The following is a 25,604-nucleotide window of genomic DNA, read 5'->3' as shown; positions in this document are numbered from 1 at the left end:
TCCAGTTTTGTTTTTCTATGGTATATATTTGACTCCTTTCCATGCCATTTGGCTTTGAATCTGTCCTCATGGTCATGTCTACTGGTATATAGTGCACTTGAAGCTATATATATTGTTATCTACAGACTGTTTATCATAAATTTTTGTTTTACCTTATGCTTGTCCTGGTGGTTTTCTTCCTGGGTGATTGTGTGCTCATATGCCATTGGTCAATATCCATCTTTATTGAGGATGCCCACTTTTTTTAGTTTCATACCGATTCTTAATAGTCTCGCAATGCCTGCTCGGGTTTGTTCTTTGGATGAATAGAGAATAATAAATGTATTGGGGGTTCCAATATCAAGTGTACCACCTGGTTATTTCTTACCCAACTAATACGCACTACTTGGTGATAAAGGAAAAACAGCTAGAAAAATAATTAATAAAGTGTACCATCTGCTTATTGTTTTATACACAGTCGCTTGATTCTTTTTGTTCGTCTAGGCCTCTGATCCTGTCTGCAGTGTGCGGCTAGGTTGTTCGTCTGCCTAGGTCGTAGGTTCCTTCCTTCCTGCCGACGGCAGGTACAAGACTCGAGCGATGGTTAACGGCAATCACTATATACACCATCCATCTATGCTAATATAGCCTGTCTTTTAAAGCCAATGTATGCTATTACCAAGTGATCTGAATATTTTCTTTTAAGCACCAAGCTTTCATGTAATGGAATATAAGTATCTTTAAGTTGATTCTAAATCAATCTCATGCACATGCTTTGAATGTTTGGCTCGCTCTTGCTTTTGCCGCCATGGTCAAACGTGCAGCTATGACTCTGTCTAATGTTTATCACTTCAATATGTGCCCGAATAATATTAATGTACACTCTTTCAATACATGGCTTGCTCTCGGCCTTTGCGCCATTGGCGCAACTGGTCATCTAGTTTATTAGAAGAGGGTCATAAGGTATCCTCTCCATACGTGATAGATGATCTGCCACTGGGTTGTCTTCGCCCCTTCAATCTACGTACTATTACTCCCTCCGTTCCTAAATGTAAGTCTTTGTAGAGATTCCACCGGATGGACTACATATGAAGCAAAATGAACGAATCCACACTTAAAATGCATCTATATACATCCGTATATAGTTCATAGTAGAATCTCTACAAAGACTTACATTTAGGAACAGAGGGAGTACAAATCTAACTCTTGGAGCAACAATATCCATCGAATCAAATGAGGCTTGGCATCCTTATTTGTAATAAGAAGATAATGCAAGGCACGGTGATCCGTGTGGACTAACACTAGAGTTAATAATACTATAATGTAAGGCCACTATTTAGTCCTTGAATGAAGAAAGGCAGTAATTTCATTCAGTTGTTGGACAGACACCTCAAGCATCAGGAATCAACACCAGGAAGCCTGATTCAGACTGAAATATGCCTGGCTCGTATGAATAGAAATAGTTCATGGCAAGAGACTGCGACAAAAGTATTACGTATCAGAATACAATCGTGGGAGCTGTACAGCTCTCCTTATCCATAATACAAGAGATATTCTCATGTATATATACATAGCGGCTAAGAACATCGTATTTACTTTATCCAAGTAGTCATGGGCCTATGCTACCAGCTACATTACCGTCAGTGTTCATGTTCAGTGCTTGCCGCCACGAAACTCTAATCGAACAACACTTGGCGTACAGTCGTAGTGCCAGGAATGGCCGGGAATCACATTTGCAGCTCCCGGCGTGCTCATATTGATTTTGCGGGCTTCTCACGAACTAGGTTCCCTCCTATCCGGGAATCTCAGGTCACCTGGCTGACCGAAACAGTTAGGCGAGGTCAGCTTTGAGCTTGCCATTTCAGCTCCGATCCCTACTTTCTGATCGCAGAGGCTGGGGTAGCTCAAGCACAATGAGGAAGAAACTCCGCTCTGACTCTCTGATGTACTGCACCTCACCACCCATCAATTTGAGGATTTTCCTGCATACGCTTAGTCCAATGCCTTCTTGGGTCGTCCAACGAGCGTTACTGAACATATCTTGGACTATGTCAGGGGGGAGGCCCTCACCAGGACAGGCAAATCTGGAGAAACATACATAGATGAAAGGCAATCAAGGTCCAGCAGGAGTTACTCTATTGAGATTTGTACCAACACAAGAGATTGAACTTTTAAGCACTATTTGTGTCACCAAGCCCATTATAACCACCATTTACAATAAAATCTCCCCCAAACCATCAAATAGAATGTTTGTTCATTTATTATTCACAACTACTCCCTCTATATCAAAATATAAGACGTTTTTTGACATTGAGTATATTGCAACAGAAGTAGAATTTTGTAATAACATGATTTACAGAAGATGGTCCCTTGATCCTACTGCTCATACTAGAGTCACAAGACAACACTGAAGCTGATAAAACCAAACGAGAACAGCATGTGGCAGTGAATACAACAAAGATGCATGCTATGCCAGGAGATCTAAGAGATATATGTACTACTCCCTCCGTCCCATAATATAAGATTACAACCAATATATGAATACATTGGTTGTAATGACATCTTATATTATACTCCCTCCGTTCCGATTTACTCGTCGTGGTTTTAGTTCAAATTTGAACTAAAACCACGACGAGTAAATCGGAACAGAGGGAGTAGGACGGAGGGAGTACATAATAAATCCAATGACAAACACGAAAACATGCTAAAAATTCCTACAAACAAGCAAAACACCCAGCCGTTGCTCAACCCTTGCTATGATTAACCAACCATGGGCACTGGATGGAATCAACAAACATTGATCGCGTGACTCATAGACCCATGCTAAATCCATGGCCACATATATATAACTTAATAACCTTTCTAATATAATGTAATGAAGCTACCTTTCTAAACTATGGCGCTATTTGTTATCTCGTATATAGCTTTGTAATCTTCCTAATAATCCCTCCGTCCCACAATGTAAGACGCTTTTGCAAGTTAGCTTGCAAAAACGTCTTACATTGTGGGACGGAGGATTGCAAGCTAACATAGCTTGCAAAAAAGTCTTATATTGTGGGATGGAGGGAGTATAATATAACGAAGCCGTCTTCCTAAAATATGACGCTATTGGTGCCATGAGGCACCAGAAGTGCCAAAAAGATATGATTGGCTTGACATCATGTGACCTGCGGATGGATGTGAATCGTGCAGTATTAAGACTCATTTTGCCTTCCCTTTATCTCTTTTGCTCTCACTAGAAACAAAATAATGCATGAATAAGTTAAAAAAACATGAATGACAGAAACTCAAATCTGAATCCTTCTAATCTGTTAAATAGCTCTCCAAATCTTTACGCTCTCCTGGAAGCGAACAGCGGTGTTTACGCATGCCAGCTTGATACATCTCTTTTATCACATATACAACCAAACAACAAATACGAGAAGAAACAAACACACAGCTGATGTATGGATGCCTAAAAAACATAAGCTTTACAGATCCATAACACCCTGGCCCTCATCGTTCTAATCAGAAGGCTCAAATTTAAAGTTGGACCCTTAACCTTAAATCACACTGTATTTGCATCCATTTGTTAGGAAAACCAATCCCCATGACTGCTACTACAAAATGCGCTGGGTTGATTCTGATTAAATGTTCAACACTATCTTTTGCACTACTGAGTCATTGAATAAGAGTCCATTGCACCATGAAGTTGTGTGACTTCCAGGTGACCTGAATTCACATGCACACTGGCTACAAATTATGTACAGTATGTCTCGTGAAAAGCTGAATACGCTTGCGTCTACATGGCATAAGCTGGGTCAGTACCGGTCTACCGCCATGAAGATAGCTGGCTGGACAGCACAGCGTAGGGGATTGGGGAGTACAACACCGGTTAGGGAGGATGATCGAGGGAGATAATAGATTGATAACTACTCCCTCCGTCTCCCCCTTAAAGATAGCAGGATGGCACGGCGTAGGGGATTGGGGAGTAAAACACTGGTTAGAGATGATGGACACGGGAGAGAACAGATTGAGAGATACTAGTACTTTATATAGAACGACTAACTTGATCTACAAGTCAGATCTAATTCAAACTCTAGACCGGACCATAAATCTACCTTCCTAGTTCAACTGGACTATTCCTAATTTAGCCAGACACTTTATAACAGACCCAGTAGTATCCAACAAGGATACTTAATACTCCCTCCGTCCGGAAATACTTGTCATCAAAATGGATATAAGGGGATGTATCTAGATGTATTTTAGTTCTAGATACATCTCTTTTTATCCATTTTGATGACAAGTATTTTCGGACGGAGGGAGTACTTGATTTATTCCTTCCCTTAAACTTCCTACCTCTAATATAACCTATCCAATACCTTCGCCTATCTCCTCCTGGCTAGTTCACCGACGGCCATAACGCTACGGTGATGCCACATCTCATTCCTTACATTTAACCTTTTCCCCTTCTCTAAAGACAATCTGTCAAATACTGTTGTTACTTCTGTGTTAGTTGGGAGCTTCATTTGTATTTTATGTTTTCATGAGAAAAATAGAAGCAATGTGATCAGCGTCAGGTGTACATCCAGTCAGGTTGCACTATTAAAAACTAGCATATTCATGCCATGGCAATTATTGTATAACAAACAACAATTATAATGATTATGATAGTATTCATACTTTCCTAGTACTTGTATAATTCATGAATAGGTCATGACAACCACATATAACAAGGCACGGTTATACCACACACATGACCAATAAAAATTTAAACAATCGTTATCTTGCTTTCAATCAAGTTCAAGCAAAGGCATTCCTCTAAAGTAATGTAATATATCATCTTCGTGTATATTGCAAAGAGACAGGAAAGCAGCTAACCTGAAGAGGAAGAGCATTGTTTCCGTTCCATCAGAATTTTGTTTTACGTTTGGTCTGACTTGTATCTCCACCCAGCCATTTTCAGTTGGAGCAAACCGCACCATGCTAAGCAAAAAGTCAGACAAAACTTGCTGGATTCTATATTGGTCACCATATGCCGAGGCTTCTTTGATTTCATCAGGGATATCTCGAATAAGTTGCAAATCTCTTTCTCTTAGCAATATCATCACTTGGCTGACAACAGCATTCATAACATTTCCAAGTGAAAATTCACCTTTCTCAAGCACCAAAGAGCTGTAAAATAAGCCAAAACAGAACAAATAAATTTTTGGATAATAAATTGCTAAAGTACTTAACAGAGAGGTAAACTGTCATAGATCATGCAAAAGGTGAGATAATGCTTCTATCTATACACCAGTGAATCCATATGAAATCACAGAGTACATAATAACAAATGAAAAAAAGATAGTCTGCACAAAGCTGTGAGTTCGTATTCAAAAGGATATTCAGCTTCCTTTATGTTTAAACTTCGCAAAATGATATGGGAGATTTTGCATAACATGAGCCGGAGCGTCCTTGGGGTAGAAGTGGTACAGATTTATTGTCCATCAATAAAAGCTGAGATGATTGACGAGTTGTGCAAGGCAACCAAAAGTATCTGAAATTTTAAGCAAGCAGATGAACTGCAACATCTGCAAACATGGTACCAAGTTTATACTAGGATGCTAGTATTATACTACCACGGATATATGCTTGGCACAAACTTCTTGCACAGGTTGGAGTTACGTGGGCTGTGAAGTTTACTTTAGAGTTTTGTAGGATGTGATAAATGCATAAGGATATTCCTTTAGTTTTGACATGATCCTAGATTCCTAGTGTGGTACTTGATGTAGCAATGTTGAGAATCCAGGCAGTACCACCAACGTGTTTTGAATGTTGCCCAGACAAAGCGAGTGTACAGTGAGATAGATGCCAAGGAGGCAAGGATGGAAATAATGCAACTGTCATGAAGGGTTGATGTGCACAGAAAGAATTACACTCTAGAGAGGTGCCAAGACAAGGATTGGAGCTATCAGTGTCTGATGTACTTACTTCTCTAATCCCTTATCTTTCTTACATGCTTAATCAAACAAAATTAGTGCCAGCTAACGTTGAAACTATTCAGAGTCCAAGCAGAAGTTGTGGAGGGAAAAGGCATCACACTCGTAATTATTATTATTATTATTATTATTATTATTACTACACACAAGTGAAGTTAAAATGGGCTAATATCAGAATACTGACCCATCCTCAATACTTTGGAGGCTGGCATCCTTTACAATCTTGGACATCTGCTTCTCACAAGCAGCGCTAGTTTCAAGAAACTGCCTCTGGTCATCCTTTAAATCAGTCATCTCTAACAGGGAGTTTGTAAACCGTATACCACTGAGAGGGTTTTTTATCTCCTGGCAAATGTAAGCCAACTCCTTCATCCTGGCATAACACTTCTTTTCTTGTTGTCTCTGAATCTCAAAGGCTTGCTGTAATTCGGGGCTTGCAATCTGCAAGAAGCAGAAGGCACCTATGGTCTCACCATCCATTTTGCTCCTTGTGTTTGCGGTCAATAAGGCCTGTACATATTTACCATTCTTGTCAAAGAATGAAAAGGGGGACTTCTCAGAATCCTGCCCTCCTATAGCGTTGTGAAGAACAATCATGAACTTTGTCAGTGCATCTGGGCCCTTGAGTCGGCAACAATTTCCAAATACCTCCCCAACCAGAAGCTTACCAACAACTTCTCCTCTCGACCATCCTGTGAGTTTTTCCATTGCCGTATTCCATTCGGAGCAACATATGTTCTCATCTGAAGCAAATATTGGCGGTATTAGAGGATTGGGATTGTGTACAATAGCCTTGTAATCCCCTTGTATGTTGACAAATTTATCCATGACCACCTTTTGCCCTGTGATATCTTGGCCGACAAAACAAACACCAACAATACTTTTGGTGTAATCCCTACTAGAGCAGGCGTTGACAATAACAAAAATTGGTCCTTTAGATTGCTCTGACCCAAATGTCTTCAACTTTATCTCTACATTTGTGCCTTCTTCACCTGGATGAGAAACAAGTCCATAAACCATCACTATCCAATCCAACCATTTTCCATTAATTATAAGGCAGGTTGACTGTGTATAGACCAGGTAATTTATAATACTATAAACAGTATGAATAATGACATTTACTTCGGGTTAACTACTCCAATCTTTGATTATAAATTTGACATATTTTCAATATATACTACTCCCTCCGTTCCTAAATATTTGTCTTTCTAGAGCTTTCGAATGGACAACCACATACGGATGTATATAGACATATTTAAGAGTGTAGATTCACTCATTTTGCTCCGTATGTAGTCACTTGTTGAAATATCTAGAAAGACAATTATTTAGGAACGGAGGGAGTAATTGTAAGATACTTTCATGTGAATGCCTGAAATTATCTGGTAAGCAACAGTGTGTAAATGATTCGTCAAGAAACATAAATCAAGGAAGAACAACCAAATTAGCAGGACTTGTAGTCAGGAATACCTTTTAAAGCTTGCGAGAGTAGCTTCTCAACTATTTCTTCAGATTCCTTGAAGATAAGATCTTTAACTAATGATTTGCCCATAGCTTCTTCAACTGTGAGGCCAGTCAACTCAGCAACCTTTGCATTCCACCCATTTATACATCCATAAGTATCAACTGCAAAGATGGGTACTGTAGCCGTCTCGATCAATCGAACCATCTCCCTTGCTACTGAACTCAGCTCATCTATTCCCCGCAACTCTAGTTCCCCAAGCTGAACCTGACCATTGACAATGGCTTTTGAGTTACTAGTACCCTCTCCTGCATCTCTGAAGGAGTCCCGCAATATGAGCTGCAAGGAATGTATTGCATCCATCTCAGCATTCTCCCAAGGTAAGCTCCTACTCTTCACCACTTCAAGAAATGCCTTGAATGATGATCGTGGGTGCATCCGCTGCCCATCATCCTTATCCTCCGGATGATGCTTTGCACCACCCCATTTTATCTCCTTGGCTGTGTGTGACCGGAACCAAAATAAATAATCACTCGGCGTGATATAAGCTACTGCCATTCCGCACACTGCATCCCCTAATGCAGTAGCACCGGGGTAGCCTGCATCAGCCAGGCTATCTGTGCTGAGCCCTGTGGAGTCTCCATGGCACACCGTCAACCACTCGATGATATCCTTAATCTGAGCCTCTGTGGGGGTGACACCAAGTGGGTAGTACTTCCCGTGGTAAAACAGTGCGGCACCATCACACTTCACAAGGTCCATTATGCTTGGGCTCTGTGTGACAATGCCAGTAGGTGAATCCCGGAGTAGCATGTCGCACAGTAACGTCTGTGTTCTGAGAATATGTTTCTCTGATAGTTGGTGCGCAAGCTGCAGCTCCATGTTGAGCTGCAGCCCAAAGGCCTGCATGAGGAACTCACATGCATACCGCAGTGGGAAAGGGATGCACCGTGGAGATGTGTGGTGGCACACCACTAACCCCCACAACTTCATCGCCGACGGGATGACGCCCCGCGTCATGTTGTGCTCATCCTCCCCACCGCTACTGATGATCACTGCCATGACGAGAGATGCAATCGACCCCATGTTTGCCATGTACTGCGCATGGCACCCATGCGGGGAGCGAAGAGTCGACCCAACTAAGCACAGCGGCTGTGGCATTGAAGGGTCCTGGATGACCCTCACCGCAGCTGCGTGGCAATCAGCAATCATCCGCACACGGTTTTGCCGGAACAGGAAGCGTGATGCCTGCGGGATATCAGTGGCAGGATAATGCAAACCGAGGTAGGGCTCGAGGTCACCACGCCGGCTCTCGGCGAGGACTTCCCCGTGCTCGTCATCGTGGAATTTGTACACCATGACGCGGTCATAGCCCGTGAGCTCACGGACGTGCTCCACGACGGTGTCGCAGAGGAGCTTGACGTCCCCGCCAGGGAGCGCCTGGAGACGGGAGATGGCGCGGACGGCGAGCTTCTGGGACTGGACTGCGCCAGCGATGGAGAGGGCCGGGTCCTCGGTGCGGGCCGGCTCGAGGTCGATGACAACGCCGACGTCGATGCGGTGGAGGATGGCGTAGAAGGGCTTGGATGAGACCCTGGAGTGGATCCAGAGCGGGTTGAGCAGCGAGATCTCCCGTGCGGCGAAGGCGCGCTCAAGGAGGACGCCGGAGGAGGGAGAGAAGAGGAGGCGCGCGTCGGCGCCGAGAGAAACGGGGGGAGGCGCCGCGGAGGAGTCGAGCGACGGGACGGAGTGGTGAGGCGATAGGTCGAGCAGGTCGGCGGCGTTCTCGGAGAAGGCGAGGAGGCGGAAGGAGGAGTCGTCGGCGACGGCGAGCGTGCAGCCGAAGGGCTGGATGTGGCCGCCGCGCTGGATGCGCGAGAGGTAGGCGGCGATCTGCTGCTCGGAGGAGGGAGTGGGCGGCGCGAGCAGCGACTGAGAGTAGTCGAAGCTGCGCCCCGACGCGCCCGACTGCTCGAACACCGCGTGGAGGCCGGCGTCCAGGGTGTACTGCGCCACGGCCTTGGAGACCGACTCCGTGGCGGCCGCGCTCCCGGCCGCGCCTCCCCCTCCCCCTCCTGCGCGGGAGGTGCTCCCGCCCGAGGACTGCGTGTGATTCTGGTGCGGCGCGGCGGGCCGCGCGGAGGAGGGGGAGCGCGTGGGCGTGGCGCGGCTTCCCGAGGCCATGGCGACGGTGCGGTGGTCGGAGACAGGTCTGGATTAGGCGGCCGCGGCCGGTTGGGCAGCTCGTCCGATAGCTAGCCTCGCGGCTATGCGGTTAATGGAGACATTGTTTCCGACTTTGGGAGTGGGAGGATAAAAAGATGGGAGCGGCTCGATTTACAGAGGAGGATACTTGAGCGAGTCGCTGAGACGATGACGATGCGATGGCTCGAAAGGGAAGGTCAGGGACTCGGGGGATAGAAGAGAGAGCGTGCTGTCTCTCGCGCTGAAGATGACGACCAACTGGTGTGAAGTTAGATATATTTTCACTGGTGGTACTACTCTGTTTTTAAAAATGCATTGTCCTTGTACTCCCTCCGTCCCAAAATAAGTGTTTCAATTTTAATACAATTTTATACTAGAATTAGTTAAGACACTTATTTTGAGACAGAGGAAGTATTATTTAATAAAACATTCGATACATGTGAGAATTGTTTTTTGCGAGCAGTACAGATGAGATACTATATACACATACTACCTCCTTTCGGGTTTATAAGGCTTATTTCAAAACTTTCGTTTTCCTCGTTTTATAAATCTCATTTTTATTGCTTCACATCACATGCTCAAATATCGAGATGCATTAAATCACTACATGCAAGGCTCGATGCATGTAGTAGAAGTTCTTAGTGATTTATTGGCCATGCATGCATGCATTGCAATTAATGCATTGGTAACACAATTGTTTAATGAAAACGAGCACAATAATTGGGTGTTTTTGCAAACTACCAAAATTATTCCACCACTCATCATCTATCTTGGTGGGTGAGATTTTTAAGTTGAGCCCTATAAACCGAAAAGGAGGGAGTACCATCAACACATGTGCGCTCGGCGAACCAACTTTTGGTTGGATGTTTAGAAGAACAATGGTATCCCCAACCCATCAGGATTCAAATCCTAGTGCTCGCACTTATCCTGAATTTATTTCAGGATTTTCGGCGATACGCGTTAAGTGAAAGGAGACGTTCCCGTTGATTACGAGGCGTCTACAATGACTTAGTAAAATCTCAAGATGACATGCGCATGTACTGTGTTAAAAAAACGCATGTGCGCTCATACTCGGTGAACAAAATAAACATATGCATCGGGATAAGGAGCTCTATTTTGATTGGATTCGAATTATTTCTGGATTCGCTTTTCTAGCAAATCTAATTTTCCGGTCGTGTTTGTTTTAGCTTTGAATGGATTCAAATCGAATAAACTATCATATTTGATGCTAGGGTTCCAAAAAACTACCACTTTCTTTAATTTTTTAAAAAGCTACCACAAAATTGGTTCGTTGTTCCAAAAAAACACCAATGACTCAATGATAACTACATTGCTTAACTTTAAGTGTGATTATGACAGCTCGGGTCCACTCTTCATGTTGGCCCTTAGTCAGAGCTTTGACCGTTAAGTTGATCGTTGACAGGTTATGATAGGTGGGGCCCACATATTTTTAAAAGGCAATCTAGTCCCTACAAAAAAATGAAAAGCATTTGGGTCCATGTACTTCTTTTTTAAAAGTAATCGGGTCCCTGCGTAAAAATAAAAAGCAATCGGGTCCCTGTTGGTGGTGGCCGGTCGTGGCTATGGAGCGGCTGAAGGTGGTCGGGCGTGCTCTTGCCATCCCGCCTCCATTGCCGCCCTAGCTGCTGAACGTCACCGATGTAGCCCATGTCCTCATCCCAGCACAGTTGCCCCACCCCGTCGCCCGACCTCCCTGATGCCCGCTGTGAGCCCCGGTGCCTTGCACCCCATCCCATCGAAGTTGTTTCCTGCTCTTTGGCACCACTGCAGTGCAACCTCTCCTGCAGTAGGTTGCTATCGATGCAGCTCCGCCTCACGACCATCTCCACTCTTGGGCTCCGGGCACGGAGAGTGGCCGGAGGGAGCCCGTCGTGCCTGCTCCTGCTCCTGCTGAACGTCGCTACGAGGAACGGCCGGAGGGAGCCAGTCGTGTCGGTCGTTGCATGCGCCTGGAGCTGTTGCTCCCCGTTGTTCCGCTGTCGCCGCTCTCGATGTTCTACTATTGTTTTTCCTGTTGCACGCCACCATGGTGTAGCGACCAGACCTCAAACAGTCTGATCTCTTCCCATCAGTGTCGTCCCTGGATCAGTAATGCTGACACGCACAGTACTTGACGGATTTATAACAGAGTAGCAATCACACACTTATTACATCGAATGTCTCAAAAGAGAACTTATTACAATAAATATGGCTTAAGGCCATCTAATAACGATAACAGCGGAAGGCTTGGAAGATAAGCGAGTCCATCAACTCCAACGGCATCACTGAGTATAAGACCACGACCTAAGGCACCTTACTCGTCGTCTGAAAAGTCTGCAACATGAACGTTGCAGCCCGAAAACGGGTCAGCACATGGAATATGCTGGCAATGTAACACATAGAGAGTAATGAACAGAATAATGCTATCACTACATGCATATATGGCTGGTGGAAAGCTCTATGGTTACAGTTTTTCATAAAGCCAATTTTTCCCTACAACAATGGAATAAATTTTATTTAACTATCATGGTGGTTGTTAAACATTGAGAAGGTTCCTCCAACTCAATCCCAATTAAGCATCATCATTAACCCAACAAAATTAAATTAAGTAACATGATGAGATTCACATGATAATCCAGGTACTAGATACTCAAAAACTTCCATAACCGGGGACACGGCTAACCATGATTAGTTTATACACTCTGCAGAGGTTTGTGCACTTTTCCCCGCAAGACTCGATCTCCTCCGCTTGATTTCTCGCACTACATGGTGTTTGAGAAACAGATGACCGAGACACCGTCTTTCAGAAGCATTAACTCTCTACTTCGGGTAGACAGTACCAACCTACATCCCCTACATCTGCTAGTCTACCTCTTCAAGAGCTCACGCATCATACTCAACTATGCTAGAGCCCATAGTAGCTTGCGGCTACACACGGAAGTTTCTAGCATGAATATTATCATGATCCCTTTGAGCCTCGGTGGCGGTCCATAGGAGAATCACACGGTACCCCGGGATTTCCAAAAATACAGGCAACACTGGGTTCCCCAGGTGTCTCAATCCACCCAGATGTGAATTTAAGTTGCCACCTTAAGTAAACCATTAATTAACAATCTCACTTCTGTCATGGATACACTCACCCAATCCACGTCTACTAGCATAGCATAGCAATATAAGCAAACGTGGAAGTAACTCCCAAAGGTTTGATAATAGAACAGGTAATGGGTACTACCTCATCTACTTCCCAAAACCCACATATTAATCAGATCCTAATCATGCAATTTTTTGAGGATTGACCTAATGCAATAAAACTGTGTAGTAAAAGAGGTATGATCAAAGTGTTACTTGCCTTGCTGATGATCCGTGAAACCTAGAGATTCGAAGTAGCAAGCGGCGCACTCCGGGTACTCTATCGCAAACAAACAAGCATACAATAAGCACTCATCTAATGCACAGGTAAAACTCAAATAAAAGATCTAACCAGAAAGTTCAACTTAAGAACTCTGGTTTGCAAAAAGAATCAAATCAAACGAAACAACGAAACTCAAACGGCGAAAGAAACAAGCTTCGTTTACTAATCTAAACCTAAGTCAAATTTTACAGTAGCAAAACTTGTTTGAGTGGGTTAAATGTAAAGAGGGTTTCGAGACGAAACTACAGGCGCTTGAATCGCCTGATTCCGATAAACGAGCGAAAAGTTATACTAGAACGAAAATCGGATCAGAAATCGTGATCAGAAATAATCGCGGAATCCGAGAAAAAGAAAAACGGACGAACGTTCCCTGTCTGCGGCTAAACGTCGAAAACCGTTCGTTAGAACGAACAAACGAACGGGTGTTCGCTAAATAAATTAAACCGGAAAAAAATAAAACTGATCTAAAAAAACCGCGGTTTTTTTTTAAAAAACCGGGGAGTTTCCTAAAGAAATCCGCCGGCGGCGCGGGGCTACCTCCGGCGAGGGCGGCGGGGTCTGGCGAGTGCCGACGGCGCGGGGCGGCGGCGGCGGCTTAGGGTTAGGCTTTGGAGGCGCGGTGGGCTGGGGTGGGCTGGGGCGGCTCGGGCGGCTTTTAAAGGTCGGGCGAAGAGGTGTCCGGGTCGCCCACGGCGGCCCGAGTCGGTTCGCGTTTTTTTTAAATAATTTCACGCAGAAAAACCAATAAAAGAAATACTAAACGGACTCCAAAAATTCTGAAATAAATTTTTCCCGTCCTCTAAAATCAAGCAGGACAAGATGAACATTTATTTGGGGCCTAAATGCAATTTTTAAAAACCCGCATTTTTCCTAATTCAAATAAAATAGCGACAAAACTCTGAAATAAAATCTTATTTGATTTTTATATTAAATCCTCAATATTTCTTTATTTTGGAAAAGTCATTTTATTCCATCTCTCTTATTTTTATAGTTGAAATAATTGAAGATAAAATAATAAAAATCAAATGATCCTATTTTCAAAATTTGAGGAAACTCAAATATGATGATACGAAATCCCCAACTCTCTCCGTGGGTCCTTGAGTTGCGTAGAATTTCTAGGATCTAGCCAAAATGCAACAAAATATGATATACAATGATGATCTATTGTATAACATTCCAAATTGAAAATTTGGGATGTTACAAACCTACCCCCCTTAAGATGAATCTCGCCCTCGAGATTCGGGTTGGCTAGAAAATAGGTGAGGGTGGTCCTTCAGTAGATCTTACTCTCGCTCCCAGGTGGCTTCATCTTCGGTATGGTGGCTCCATTGAACTTTGCAAAACTTGATAACCTTGCTGCGCGTGACTCGGCTGGCATATTCGAGAATCTTGACTGGTTTCTCCTCATAGGTCAAATCACTATCCAACTGAATCGCTTCCAGTGGCACTGTATCTATCAGTGGAATATTAGCCATCTCTGCGTGGCACTTCCTCAACTGGGAAAACGTGGAACACATCGTGAACTCCTGACAATCCTTCGGGCAATTCCAACTTGTAAGCAACTTCTCCCATCCGCTCCAAAACTTTGTATGGTCCTACAAAACGTGGCGCTAACTTTCCCTTAACTCCAAAGCGCTTAACTCCTCGAAGCGGAGATACACAAAGATAAACTCTGTCTCCGACTTCGTAAACTGTCTCCTTGCGTTTAGAATCTGCATAGCTCTTCTGCCTGGACTGGGCTATCTTGAGCCTATCGCGAATCAACTTCACCTTCTGTTCAGACTCCGTAATCAAATATGGTCCAAACAACTGGCGGTCTCCAACTTCATCCCACAACAATGGTGTCCTGCACCTCCTTCCGTACAGAGCTTCGAAAGGGGCCATCTTCAAACTGGATTGATAACTGTTGTAGTAAGAGAACTCTGCGTATGGCAAATTGTCGTCCCAACTAGATCCATAATCTAGCGCACAAGCTCTTAGCATGTCCTCCAGAATCTGATTGACTCTCTTAGTCTGTCCATCTGTCTGCAGATGAAAGGCTGTACTGAACTCTAGCCTGGTACCCAAAGTCTCATGTAACTGATCCCAGAACTTTGAGGTAAACTGGGTTCCTCTATCTGATACAATGCTCCTCGGAACTCCATGCAGACATACGATCCTGGTCATGTATATCTTTGTCAACTTAGCACTGGTGTAAGTGGTCTTCACTGGGATGAAATGAGCTACCTTCGTCAAATGATCGACTACAACCCATATCGAGTCATAGCCTGAACGAGTCCTGGGTAATCCCATGATAAAATCCATGCCTAACTTATCCCACTTCCATTCGGGTATTGGCAATGGCTGTAGCAATCCTACTGGCTTCTGATGCTCTGCCTTCACTCTCTGACATACATCACATACTTCTACATATTCCGCAATATCCTTCTTCATTCTGGTCCACCAGAAAGTGTCCTTCAAATCTAGATACATCTTGGTATTTCCTGGGTGAATCGAATACGGCAAATCATGGGCATCTTGCATAATCAATTTCCTGATCTCCGGGTCATTAGGCACATAAACGCGGTCCTCAAACCATAAGGTATCGTGCTCATCCTCACGAAAACCTTTAGCTTTTCCTTTGCTCATTTTCTCCTTTATCTCTGCAATCTCCTTGTCTGTCTTCTGAGCTTCTCTGATCTTATCCATCAAAGTAGACTGAATCTCCAAAGCTGCAACATAGCCTCTCGGAACTATCTCTAAACATAGCCCGCGAAGATCCTCGGCTAACTCCTTTGGTAACTCTCCGGTCATGAGTGTGTTGACATGGCTCTTGTGGCTCAACGCATCGGCTACTACGTTAGCCTTTCTGGGGTGATAATGCAATCTCATATCATAATCCTTGATGATCCCCAACCATCTCCTTTGCCTGAGATTCAACTCCTTCTGCGTGAAGATGTACTTCAAGATCTTGTGATCCGTGTACACCTCACAATGGTTTTCGATGAGAAAATGTCTCCATGTCTTCAATGCATGCACTACGGCTGCTAACTCCAAATCATGTGTAGCATAACTCAACTCATGGGGCTTAAGCTATCGTGAGGCATATGAGACAACTCTTCCCTCCTGCATAAGCACTGCTCCAAGTCCTCGACGAGAAGCGTCGCAATATACTTCATAATCCTTGCGTTGATATGGCAGAATCAACACTGGTGAGGTAACCAAACGTTTCTTCAACTCTTGGAAACTGGCCTCACATTCCTCAGTCCATTTGAACTTGGTGTCCTTCTTCAACAACTCCGTCATGGGCTTTGCAATTTTCGAGAAATTCTCAATGAACCTCCGGTTGTATCCTGTGTGTCCAAGAAAAGTCCGGATCTCTCCAACTGACGTGGGTGCTTCCCAGTTTGTCATAGTGACAACTTTAGTGGGGTCTACTGTTATTCCTTCTCTGGATATAACATGTCTGAGGAATCCAACTTCCTTCAACCAAAACTCACACTTGCTAAACTTGGCGTATAACTGATGTTCTCTGAGCTTCCCAAGTACCAAACGCAAATGCTCCTTATGCTCCTCTTCATTCTTTGAGTAGACCAAAATATCATCAATGAATACCACGACGAACTTATCCAGAAACTCCATAAACACCTTGTTCATCATGTTCATGAAATACGCAGGTGCATTAGTCAGACCAAATGACATAATGGTATACTCATACAGCCCGTACCTGGTGGTAAAAGTCGTCTTAGGTATATCCTGCTCTCAAATCTTCAACTGGTGGTATCCTGATCGCAGATCGATCTTGGAAAATACCTTAGCTCCTTGCAATTGGTCAAACAAGTCATTGATCATCGGCAACAGATACTTGTTCTTGATTGTCACTTCATTCAATCCTCGATAATCAACAATCATCCTTAATGATCCATCCTTCTTCTCCACTAGAAGCACTGGCAATCCCCAAGGTGAAGAACTTGGGTGAATATAGCCTTTGTCCAATAATTTCTTAATCTGCTTCTTAATTTCCTCCAAATCCTTTGCGGGCATCCTGTACGGTCTCTTAGATATTGGTCTTGTGCCTGGCAAAAGCTCAATTAAAAACTCAATGTCTCTATCTGGTGGCATGCCTGGCAACTCCTCTGGAAATACGTCAGGAAAATCCTTCACCACTGGTACTTCCTCCTGTACAACTCCTGATAAGGAATTTACTTGAGTCCTCTTCGGCACATGCCGGGACACATACTTGATCCTTCTTCCTTCTGGCGTGGTAAGCAAAATCGACTTACTGGCGCATTCAATGTTCCCTCCATACTTCGATAACCAATCCATGCCTAATAACACATCCAGTCCTTGCGATTCCAATACAATTAGGTCTGAGGGAAACACATAGTTACCAATCCTTAATGGTAACCGATCACACCATAGACTAGCCATATACTCTGCTCCTGGCGAGGTTACTAACATGGGTGACCTAAGGGCTTGGGTTGGCAGTTTATACTTATCCACAAATCCCCTTGATATGTATGAATGCGATGCACCAGTATAAAAAATAACGATTGCAGTAAATGACTTAACCAAAAACTTACCTATTACTGCATCTGGTTGGGCTTTAACATCCTCCACCCTAACGTGGTTCACCTGGCCCTTGTTGAAAGGTTTAGGCTTCTTCCCAGAGCTTCCATTGCCATTTCCATTCTTAGCTTCAGGACATTCAGTGGCATAATGTCCAGTCTTCTGGCATTTGTAACAGGTAATGTGGCTCAGATCCCTCTTGGCCGGTGTTAATGGGTTGGTATGGTTCTGTCCGTTGCTTCCTCCATTCCCATTACCATTCTTGGGGCCACTATGGTTGTGCGAACTTCCTCCTCCATGGGTATGCTGAAAATGTCCTCCCGAGTTCGGGGTAAAACGAGGCTTCTGCTGAGCTCCAGAATTGTACTTCCCTTGTCCATACTTCCTCTTGCGGTTGTCAATCTGCTACTGCTTCCCTTCAATCATGAGAGCTCGGTCTACCAACTCCTGGTAGTTGTTGAAGGTTGCTACCATCAACTGCATACTCAGCTCATCATTCAGTACTTCTAGAAACTTCTCCTGTTTAGCTGCATCTGTAGCAACGTCATCTGGGGCATAACGTGCTAGCTTACTAAAGTCATCCACATACTGGCCAACTGTACGTCCTCCTTGGCACAAGTTGCAAAACTCACGCTTCTTCATGGCCATAGCTCCTGCTGAAACATGGGCAGTACGGAAAGCCTGCTGAAACTGGTCCCATGTGACAGTGTCGATAGGATAAGTGGCTGTGAAATTCTCGCACCATCATGTTGCGGGTCCATCAAGCTGATGTGCGGCAAAACGCACCTTCTTCGCATCTGTGCATCCTGCAGTGGTCAACTCCCTTCCCATCTTCGGGAGATAATCATCTGCAACTATCGGCTCGGTGCTACTGGAGAACACCGGCGGATTCAACCTCAAGAAACGGGCTAAGTGATCAACAGGTGGTGGTGGTGGTGGGTTGTTGTTGTTGTTCCCCTGATTCTGATTCTAGACTAGCATATGCATCAATGCATTCTGCTGCTGGATCAACTGAGTGAGCTCCAGTGGGAAAGCAAATCCATTGTCACGTCTCGGAGGCATCTGAGGGTTTAGAAAAGATGAGAATATAGAATAGAACGAGGTCTAAAGGGAAAACACTACCCATATGCACATGAGACAAATGCAAACAATATCACTTCAATCAATTCAAACAAGAGCATACAACGGTCTAACTATCATTACAAAAGTGCTCGGACTATACTATATACATGGGGGAATACTACTACTGCTATGGTGGTCGACTAGGAAAATTGATCGGTCGAAGACTCCATGATATCTGCTCCAGCTTCATCAACAAAGTCATCATCGCTATCGTCGGGGTCCGAGTCAGTGTCATCGATGATGATGTAGTTCTCTGGGCAAGTGCAATCATCGTCTTCTCCTTCAGTCGCGGGGAATCCCATGAATACTTTTAGCTTCTTCTTCAGATCATCATTCTTCTCCACGAGCGTTGATATTTCCTCCTCATAACCATTGTGTGTAGACTTAAGTTCTTCTTCCAGCTCCGTGATCTTGGTCATAGCCTTCTTCAGATCTATCATGCCTGCACACATCTGGTTCTCCTGGCGACGAATGTGCTGATTTAACTCTTGGATGAAAGCTGCAATTGATGTATCCTTCCTGGTACTGATCATCTCCCATTGCTCATCTCGGCGCCCACAAATCTGGTAAATAGTATCCTTGAGATCCTTGTGGTAAACTTCTCCAATGCGTCCCATGGTGATGTGGGCTGCCATGCTCTTTCCTAGACTCCAGGTTGGTGCATCAAAGGAAAACTCTATGGGCTCAGTGACGGGCATGAACGTCCTTCCTGGAACTTGAACTTGAATCATCCAACGCTCTTCTTCTGGTAAAGTGGCGATGTAGGTCCCGGTGAAGCTTGGCAATCCAATGTTCAGGTATCTAGTGACTTCCTTCAAGTGGCCTCTAAAGGGTGTATCTTCATCCAGTTGCGTGAACTTGTTCCTTGCATCCGCCATCCTAAAATAGTAGAAAAGATGAGGAGTCAGAAATGAGAAGAGAGAGTAGTGATCTAGCGCTTTAGCTTAGTGGTCGTGTCCTACAGTCAGCGTGTGCTCTGATACCATCTTGTAGTGACCAGACCTCAAACAGTCTGATCTCTGTGCATCAGTGCCATCCCTGGATCAGTAATGCTGACACGCACAGTACTTGAAGGATTTATAACAGAGTAGCAATCACACACGTATTACATCGAATGTCTCAAAAGAGAACATATTACAATAAATATGGCTTAAGGCCATCTAATAACGATAACAGCGGAAGGCTTGGAAGATAAGTGAGTCCATCAACTCCAACGACATCACCGAGTATAAGACCATGACCTAAGGCACCTTACTCGTCGTCTGAAAATTCTGCAACATGAACGTTGCAGCCCGAAAACGGGTTAGCACATGGAATATGCTGGCAAGGTAACACATAGAGAGTAATGAACAGAATAATGCTATCACTACATGCATATATGGCTGGTGGAAAGCTCTATGGTTATAGTTTTGCATAAAGCCAATTTTTCCCTACAATAATGGAAAAAAATTTATTTAACTATCATGGTGGTTGTTAAACATTGAGAAGGTTCCTCCAACTCAATCCCAATTAAGCATCATCATTAACCCAACAAAATTAAATTATGTAACATGATGAGATTCACATGATAATCCAGGTACTAGATACTCAAAAACTTCCATAACCGGGGACACGGCTAACCATAATTAGTTTATACACTCTGCAGAGGTTTGCACACTTTTCCCCGCAAGACTCGATCTCCTCCGCTTGATTTCTCGCACTACATGGTGTTTGAGAAACGGATGACCGAGACACAGTCTTTCAAAAGCATTAACTCTCTACTCCGGGTAGACAGTACCAACCTACACCCCTACATCTACTAGTCTACCTCTTCAAGAGCTCACGCATCATATTCAACTATGCTAGAGCCCATAGTAGCTTGCAGCTGCACACGGAAGTTTCTAGCATGAATAATCTCAAGATCCCTTTGAGCCTGGGTGGCGGTCCATAGGAGAATCACACGGTACCCCGGGATTTCCAAAAATACAGGCCACACTGGGTTCCCCAGGTGCCTCAGTCCACCTAGATGTGAATTTAAGTTGCCACCTTAAGTAAACCATTAATTAACAATCTCACATATGTCATGGATACACTCACCCAATCCACGTCTACTAGCATAGCATAGCAATATAAGCACACGTAGAAGTAACTCCCAAAGGTTTGATAATAAAACAGGTAATAGGTACTACCTCATCTACTTCCCAAAACCCACATACTAATCAGATCCTAATCATGCAATTGTTGAGGATTGATCTAATGCAATAAAACTGGGTATTAAAAGAGGTATGATCAAAGTGTTACTTGCCTTGCTGATGATCCGTGAAACCTAGAGATTCGAAGTAGCAAGCGGCGCACTCCGGGTACTCTATCGCAAACAAACAAGCATACATGAAGAACTCATCTAATGCACAGGTAAAACTCAAATAAGAGATCTCACCAGAAAGTTCAACTTAAGAACTTCGGTTTGCAAAAAGAATCAAATCAAACGAAACAACGAAACTCAACCGGCAAAAGAAACAAGCTTCGTTTACTAATCTGGACCTAAGTCAAATATTACAGTAGCAAAACTTGTTTGAGTGAGTTAAACGGAAAGAGGGTTTCGAGACGAAACTCCAGGCGCTTGAATCGCCTGATTCCGATAAACGGGCGAAAAGTTATACTAGAACGAAAATCGGATGAGAAATCGCGATAAAAAATAATCATGGAAAATCCAAGGAAAAAAAAGGGCGAACAGGCTAACGAACGAACGTTCGCTGTCTGCGGCTAAACGAAGAAAACCGTTCGTTAGAACGAACGAACGGGCGTTCGCTAAATAAACTAAACCGGAAAAAAATAAAACCGATCTAAAGAACGCGGGGCTACCTCCGGCGAGGGCGGCGGGGTCCGACGATGGGGTCCGGCGAGTGGCGACGGATGGCGGCGGCGCGGGCGACGGCGCGGGCGGCGGCGACGGCGGCGGCGACGGCGGCGGCTGCTTAGGGTTAGGGTTTGAAGGCGCGGTGGGCTGGGGTGGGCTGGGGCGGCTCGGGCGGCTTTTAAAGGCCGGGCGAAGAGGTGTCCGGGTCGCCCACGGCGGCCCGAGTCGATTCGCGTTTTTTTTTAAATAATTTCACACAGAAAAACAAATAAGAGAAATACTAAACGGACTCCAAAAATCCCGAAATAAATTTTCCCCGTCCTCTAAAATCAAGCCGGACAAGATGAACATTTATTTGGGGCCTAAATGCATTTTTCAGAAATGCGCATTTTTCCTAATTCAAATAAAATAGCGACAAAACTCCGAAATAAAATCTTATTTGATTTTTATATTAAATCCTCAATATTTCTTTATTTTGGGAAGTCATTTTATTCCCTCTGTCTTATTTTTATAATTGAAATAATTGAAGATAAAATAATAAAATCAAATGATCCTATTTTCAAAATTTGAGAAAACTCAAATATGAAAATAACGAAATCCCCAACTCTCTCCGTGGGTCCTGAGTTGCGTAGAATTTCTAGGATCTAGCCAAAATGCAATAAAATATGATATGCAATGATGATCTATTGTATAACATTCCAAATTGAAAATTTGGGATGTTACACATGGGTCGGCAAAGAGAGGAGGCCTTGGGCAGTAGTGGGCGGGCACATCGGGTAGTGGCCCACGGCGTTGGCGGCGGAGCTGCAAATGCGCCATGCCGGATGGCGGTACTAGTTGCGGGAGAGACAAAGAAGGGTCGACAAAGAGGAGGAGGCCTCGGGCAGCTGCCTACGGCGGAGGCGGCGCTGGCTGCAGGTCGCCCAAGAGAGGGTGAGATATGGGAAGGTCAAGGAGAGAAAAAAGATGAGAGGAATGAAGAGAGATCTGACACATGACCCACATGTCATTTAACAGTCAAACAAACAATCAACAAATGGTTTGTACAGGAGCGGGTCCTACGTGTCATAATTCGGAATAAATCTTAATCATCTAGTCATTAGTGTTTTTTGGAATACACAACCAATTCTATGGTAGCTTTTCGAGAAATTAAAGGAAGTCATAGTTTTTTGGAACCCTAGCCCCAAACATCTTAGTTTTATGCTATTTACTCATTTAAATCACATGTGGATTTGCTTCATTGCCAAAGCTGGTTCGACGCCGAAGTATACTTCTAGGTGCTTCACACAACTGCACTAAAAATGGCTCGAATCCAAGTTCATCTTCACTAGCAAAGTGTTGGAAATATGCCCTAGAGGCAATAATATTTGTATTATTACATTTCCATATTCATAATTAAGAGTTTATAATATATGCTATAACTACTATGATCTTGGAATATGTGATTCAGGGGAAAACTCATATGCACGTGTGGAATGATAAATGGTAAATAAAAGGTTCCTAGTCTCGCCTCTAAGACTATCTCAAGTGTTGTTGGTGATCACGTTTTTGGATCTTAGGATATCGTCAAGTGTAAATATGATTCTAAAACAACATTGAGATTATGACGGTAGAAGAATGGTCACATTGAATCGACCCAATCTTGTTTGTTATGAATTGAGTTAATATCGTCTGCATTCAATTGTAATAACACAGAGTGTTAACGTGTGATATTGCTCCTTAGACCACGAGTGTATCATAGTCACTTCTTATTGTATGACATGCTTTGTGGTTTCTCAAATGTCACTTGTAACACGATGATCATAACGATAACTTACAGGTTCATCAGAAAGTTTGACAAGTGACCAGATAGCTCGAGAGTGGCGTTTGCTCCTCCGAAGATGGAGAGATATTCTTAGGGCCCTCTTGGTGTGATGACATCAATCATTGTCTGGCCAGACACAAGTGACTTCATCACAAGGATGCCGGAACACAATAACAAGAAAAAAGAACAAAATCGATAATGAGGATTTCGGTATAGTGGGCACGGTGATGACTCAAGAGGATACCGATGGATCCCAAGATCACATGATAACCAAAGGTTCACTCGAATATCATTCGTGTGCTCATAGGGACCAATATGGACATCCACGGTCCCACTGTCGGTCATTGAACAAACGGTTTCGTCCATGTCTGTGAGTTACCAAACCTACGGGGTCACAAGCTTAAGGAAATCGTGATCTACTGAGTGTTCAAAGGACGGGAGTCATGAGAACATATTTGTGGAATTATTTCATTAATATTCAAAACAGTTCCGGGAGGATCCGGAAGCGTTTCGGGGTAATACCGGGTGTTACCGATAAATTATATATAGGTGGAAAAAGTTTCCGGAGATGTTTATATATATATATATATATATATATATATAATGGTCTAGGAGTATTTATAACATCTTATATTTAATTTAAACATCAACGGACCTAAAAAGGGCAAGAGGTGGAAGGCAACTTGGGCCAAAAAAGGCCCAAGCGGGAAAGTGCCTCCTTGAGGCCGAATTGGAAGAGGGGGAGGAGTCCTAATGCTCCTCCCTTAGTCGGCACACCAATCCCTCCTTGATGGCAGCCCTCCCTCTCCCCTCCAACCTATATATACATGAGGATTTGTGCTCTTTTGATACACAGTTTTTGGAGCCTCCTATAGTTCTTCTAGTTCTTGGTCTAGTTGGTCCTAGTCGACTAATTAGATCTTGGCTAATCCTCTTGTCCTGATAGTTAGAAGCCCTCTGTGGTTTTAATCTCCTTCCTCTAATTCTCTGGCAATGATTAGCTCTGGATGGCGAAGTGCTGCCGGATCATGAAGACCCACTACTGCAGGATGCTGCTAACGCGACACTACGATCAGAGGCCCTTTGACAAAACTATGTGTGATGCATTAATCGCAAACGGTGATGTAAAAACCCGTCAAAAAAGATGCAAAACGTTTACGATGGCGGAGCCATCAAACATGGTTCCGATTTTAGTTGCGTGTGCGATGTAGGGCACACGGTTGATCCATTCAAACTGTTTGCGATGAGGAGAACAACATAAACGGGCGGCCATATCAATGTGTGTGCAATATACGTCATACAATTCACTTTGATGAACTATTTGCTATTAGGGAGTGCAACAGAAACGGTTAGACAGATCAAGGTGTGTGTGATATACGGCATATGGTTCACTCAGGCGAACTATGTTCGATTAGGGAACACAACAGAAACGGTTCAACATAACAAGATGTGTGTGATATGCGGCATACAGTTCACATGGATGAACTATTTGCGATGAGCCAAAAGAACACAAATGAGTTGTGTAAACAAGATGTGTGTGATATGCGGGAAATAGCCGACTCAGATGAATTGTTTGCGATGAGAAATTACAACAAAGACGGTTAATACAGTTAGTTCGTGTGTGATTCTATGTGTATAAAAAACTTTGAAAAATGCAAACTAGTTGCTTGCGGTGGCTAGGAGTATTGCACACTATGCATCTGCGAGTACTCGTGTGCGATGATTAGTAAGTTACACATATGTTTCCTTATGTTAACACATGTGTGAATTTGCAATATGGATAGTTAATATGCAAATGCCTTCTAGACATCGGGCACACGCTTAAACTCAATGAATGTGTACGATACTAATACTTTCCATGAAAATTTAAGAACTTGGCTACCAGCATTTGAATAACATATATATACTGGTTACACTATTCGACAAAAGGAGGATCTTTGTAACACGGTTTTGACAACCATATGGTCCATATCTACATACTTAACATAGTAACAACTATCACATTTTAAGAGGCTGAGGGCCAACAACCATATGGTCCATATCTATATACTTAACATAGTAACAGCTAACACATTTTAAGAGGCTGAGGGCCAACAACCACAACTATCCGCTGGAAGCAGCTTGATCATGGCGACTCGGCATCTCATCAACGAAAAGGAAGAGCCCTCCTGTGCCTTGGTAGAGCATAAGTAGAACAGTGTCTCCAATTTTCCAATATGGATGCATTGCCACGACAAGCGAGAACTTGTTAATTTGAATGGTTCCATTTCTATGGGAAA

The 25,604-nt window shown here is 43.7% G+C and overlaps 1 protein-coding gene across 1 annotated transcript; it reads right to left on the bottom strand.

Moving 5' to 3' along the window:
- Positions 1 to 1,379: 1,379 nt before the first annotated feature.
- Positions 1,380 to 9,817, bottom strand: LOC123092340 (phytochrome B). Its single transcript, XM_044514087.1, has 4 exons — positions 7,407 to 9,817; positions 6,124 to 6,931; positions 4,840 to 5,133; positions 1,380 to 2,063 (listed from the first exon to the last, which is right to left on the bottom strand). The coding sequence occupies exons 1-4, from the start codon at positions 9,580 to 9,582 to the stop codon at positions 1,841 to 1,843; spliced, it is 3,501 nt and encodes a 1,166-aa protein (XP_044370022.1). The 5' UTR covers positions 9,583 to 9,817; the 3' UTR covers positions 1,380 to 1,840.
- Between the last annotated feature and the right edge of the window lie 15,787 nt (positions 9,818 to 25,604).

This window comes from Triticum aestivum, chromosome 4B (assembly GCF_018294505.1).
Source record: "Triticum aestivum cultivar Chinese Spring chromosome 4B, IWGSC CS RefSeq v2.1, whole genome shotgun sequence".
NCBI classification, from domain to species: Eukaryota; Viridiplantae; Streptophyta; class Magnoliopsida; order Poales; family Poaceae; genus Triticum; species Triticum aestivum.
The sequence above is the reverse complement of the archived record's forward strand: the minus strand, read 5'-3'. Positions and strand labels throughout refer to the sequence as shown.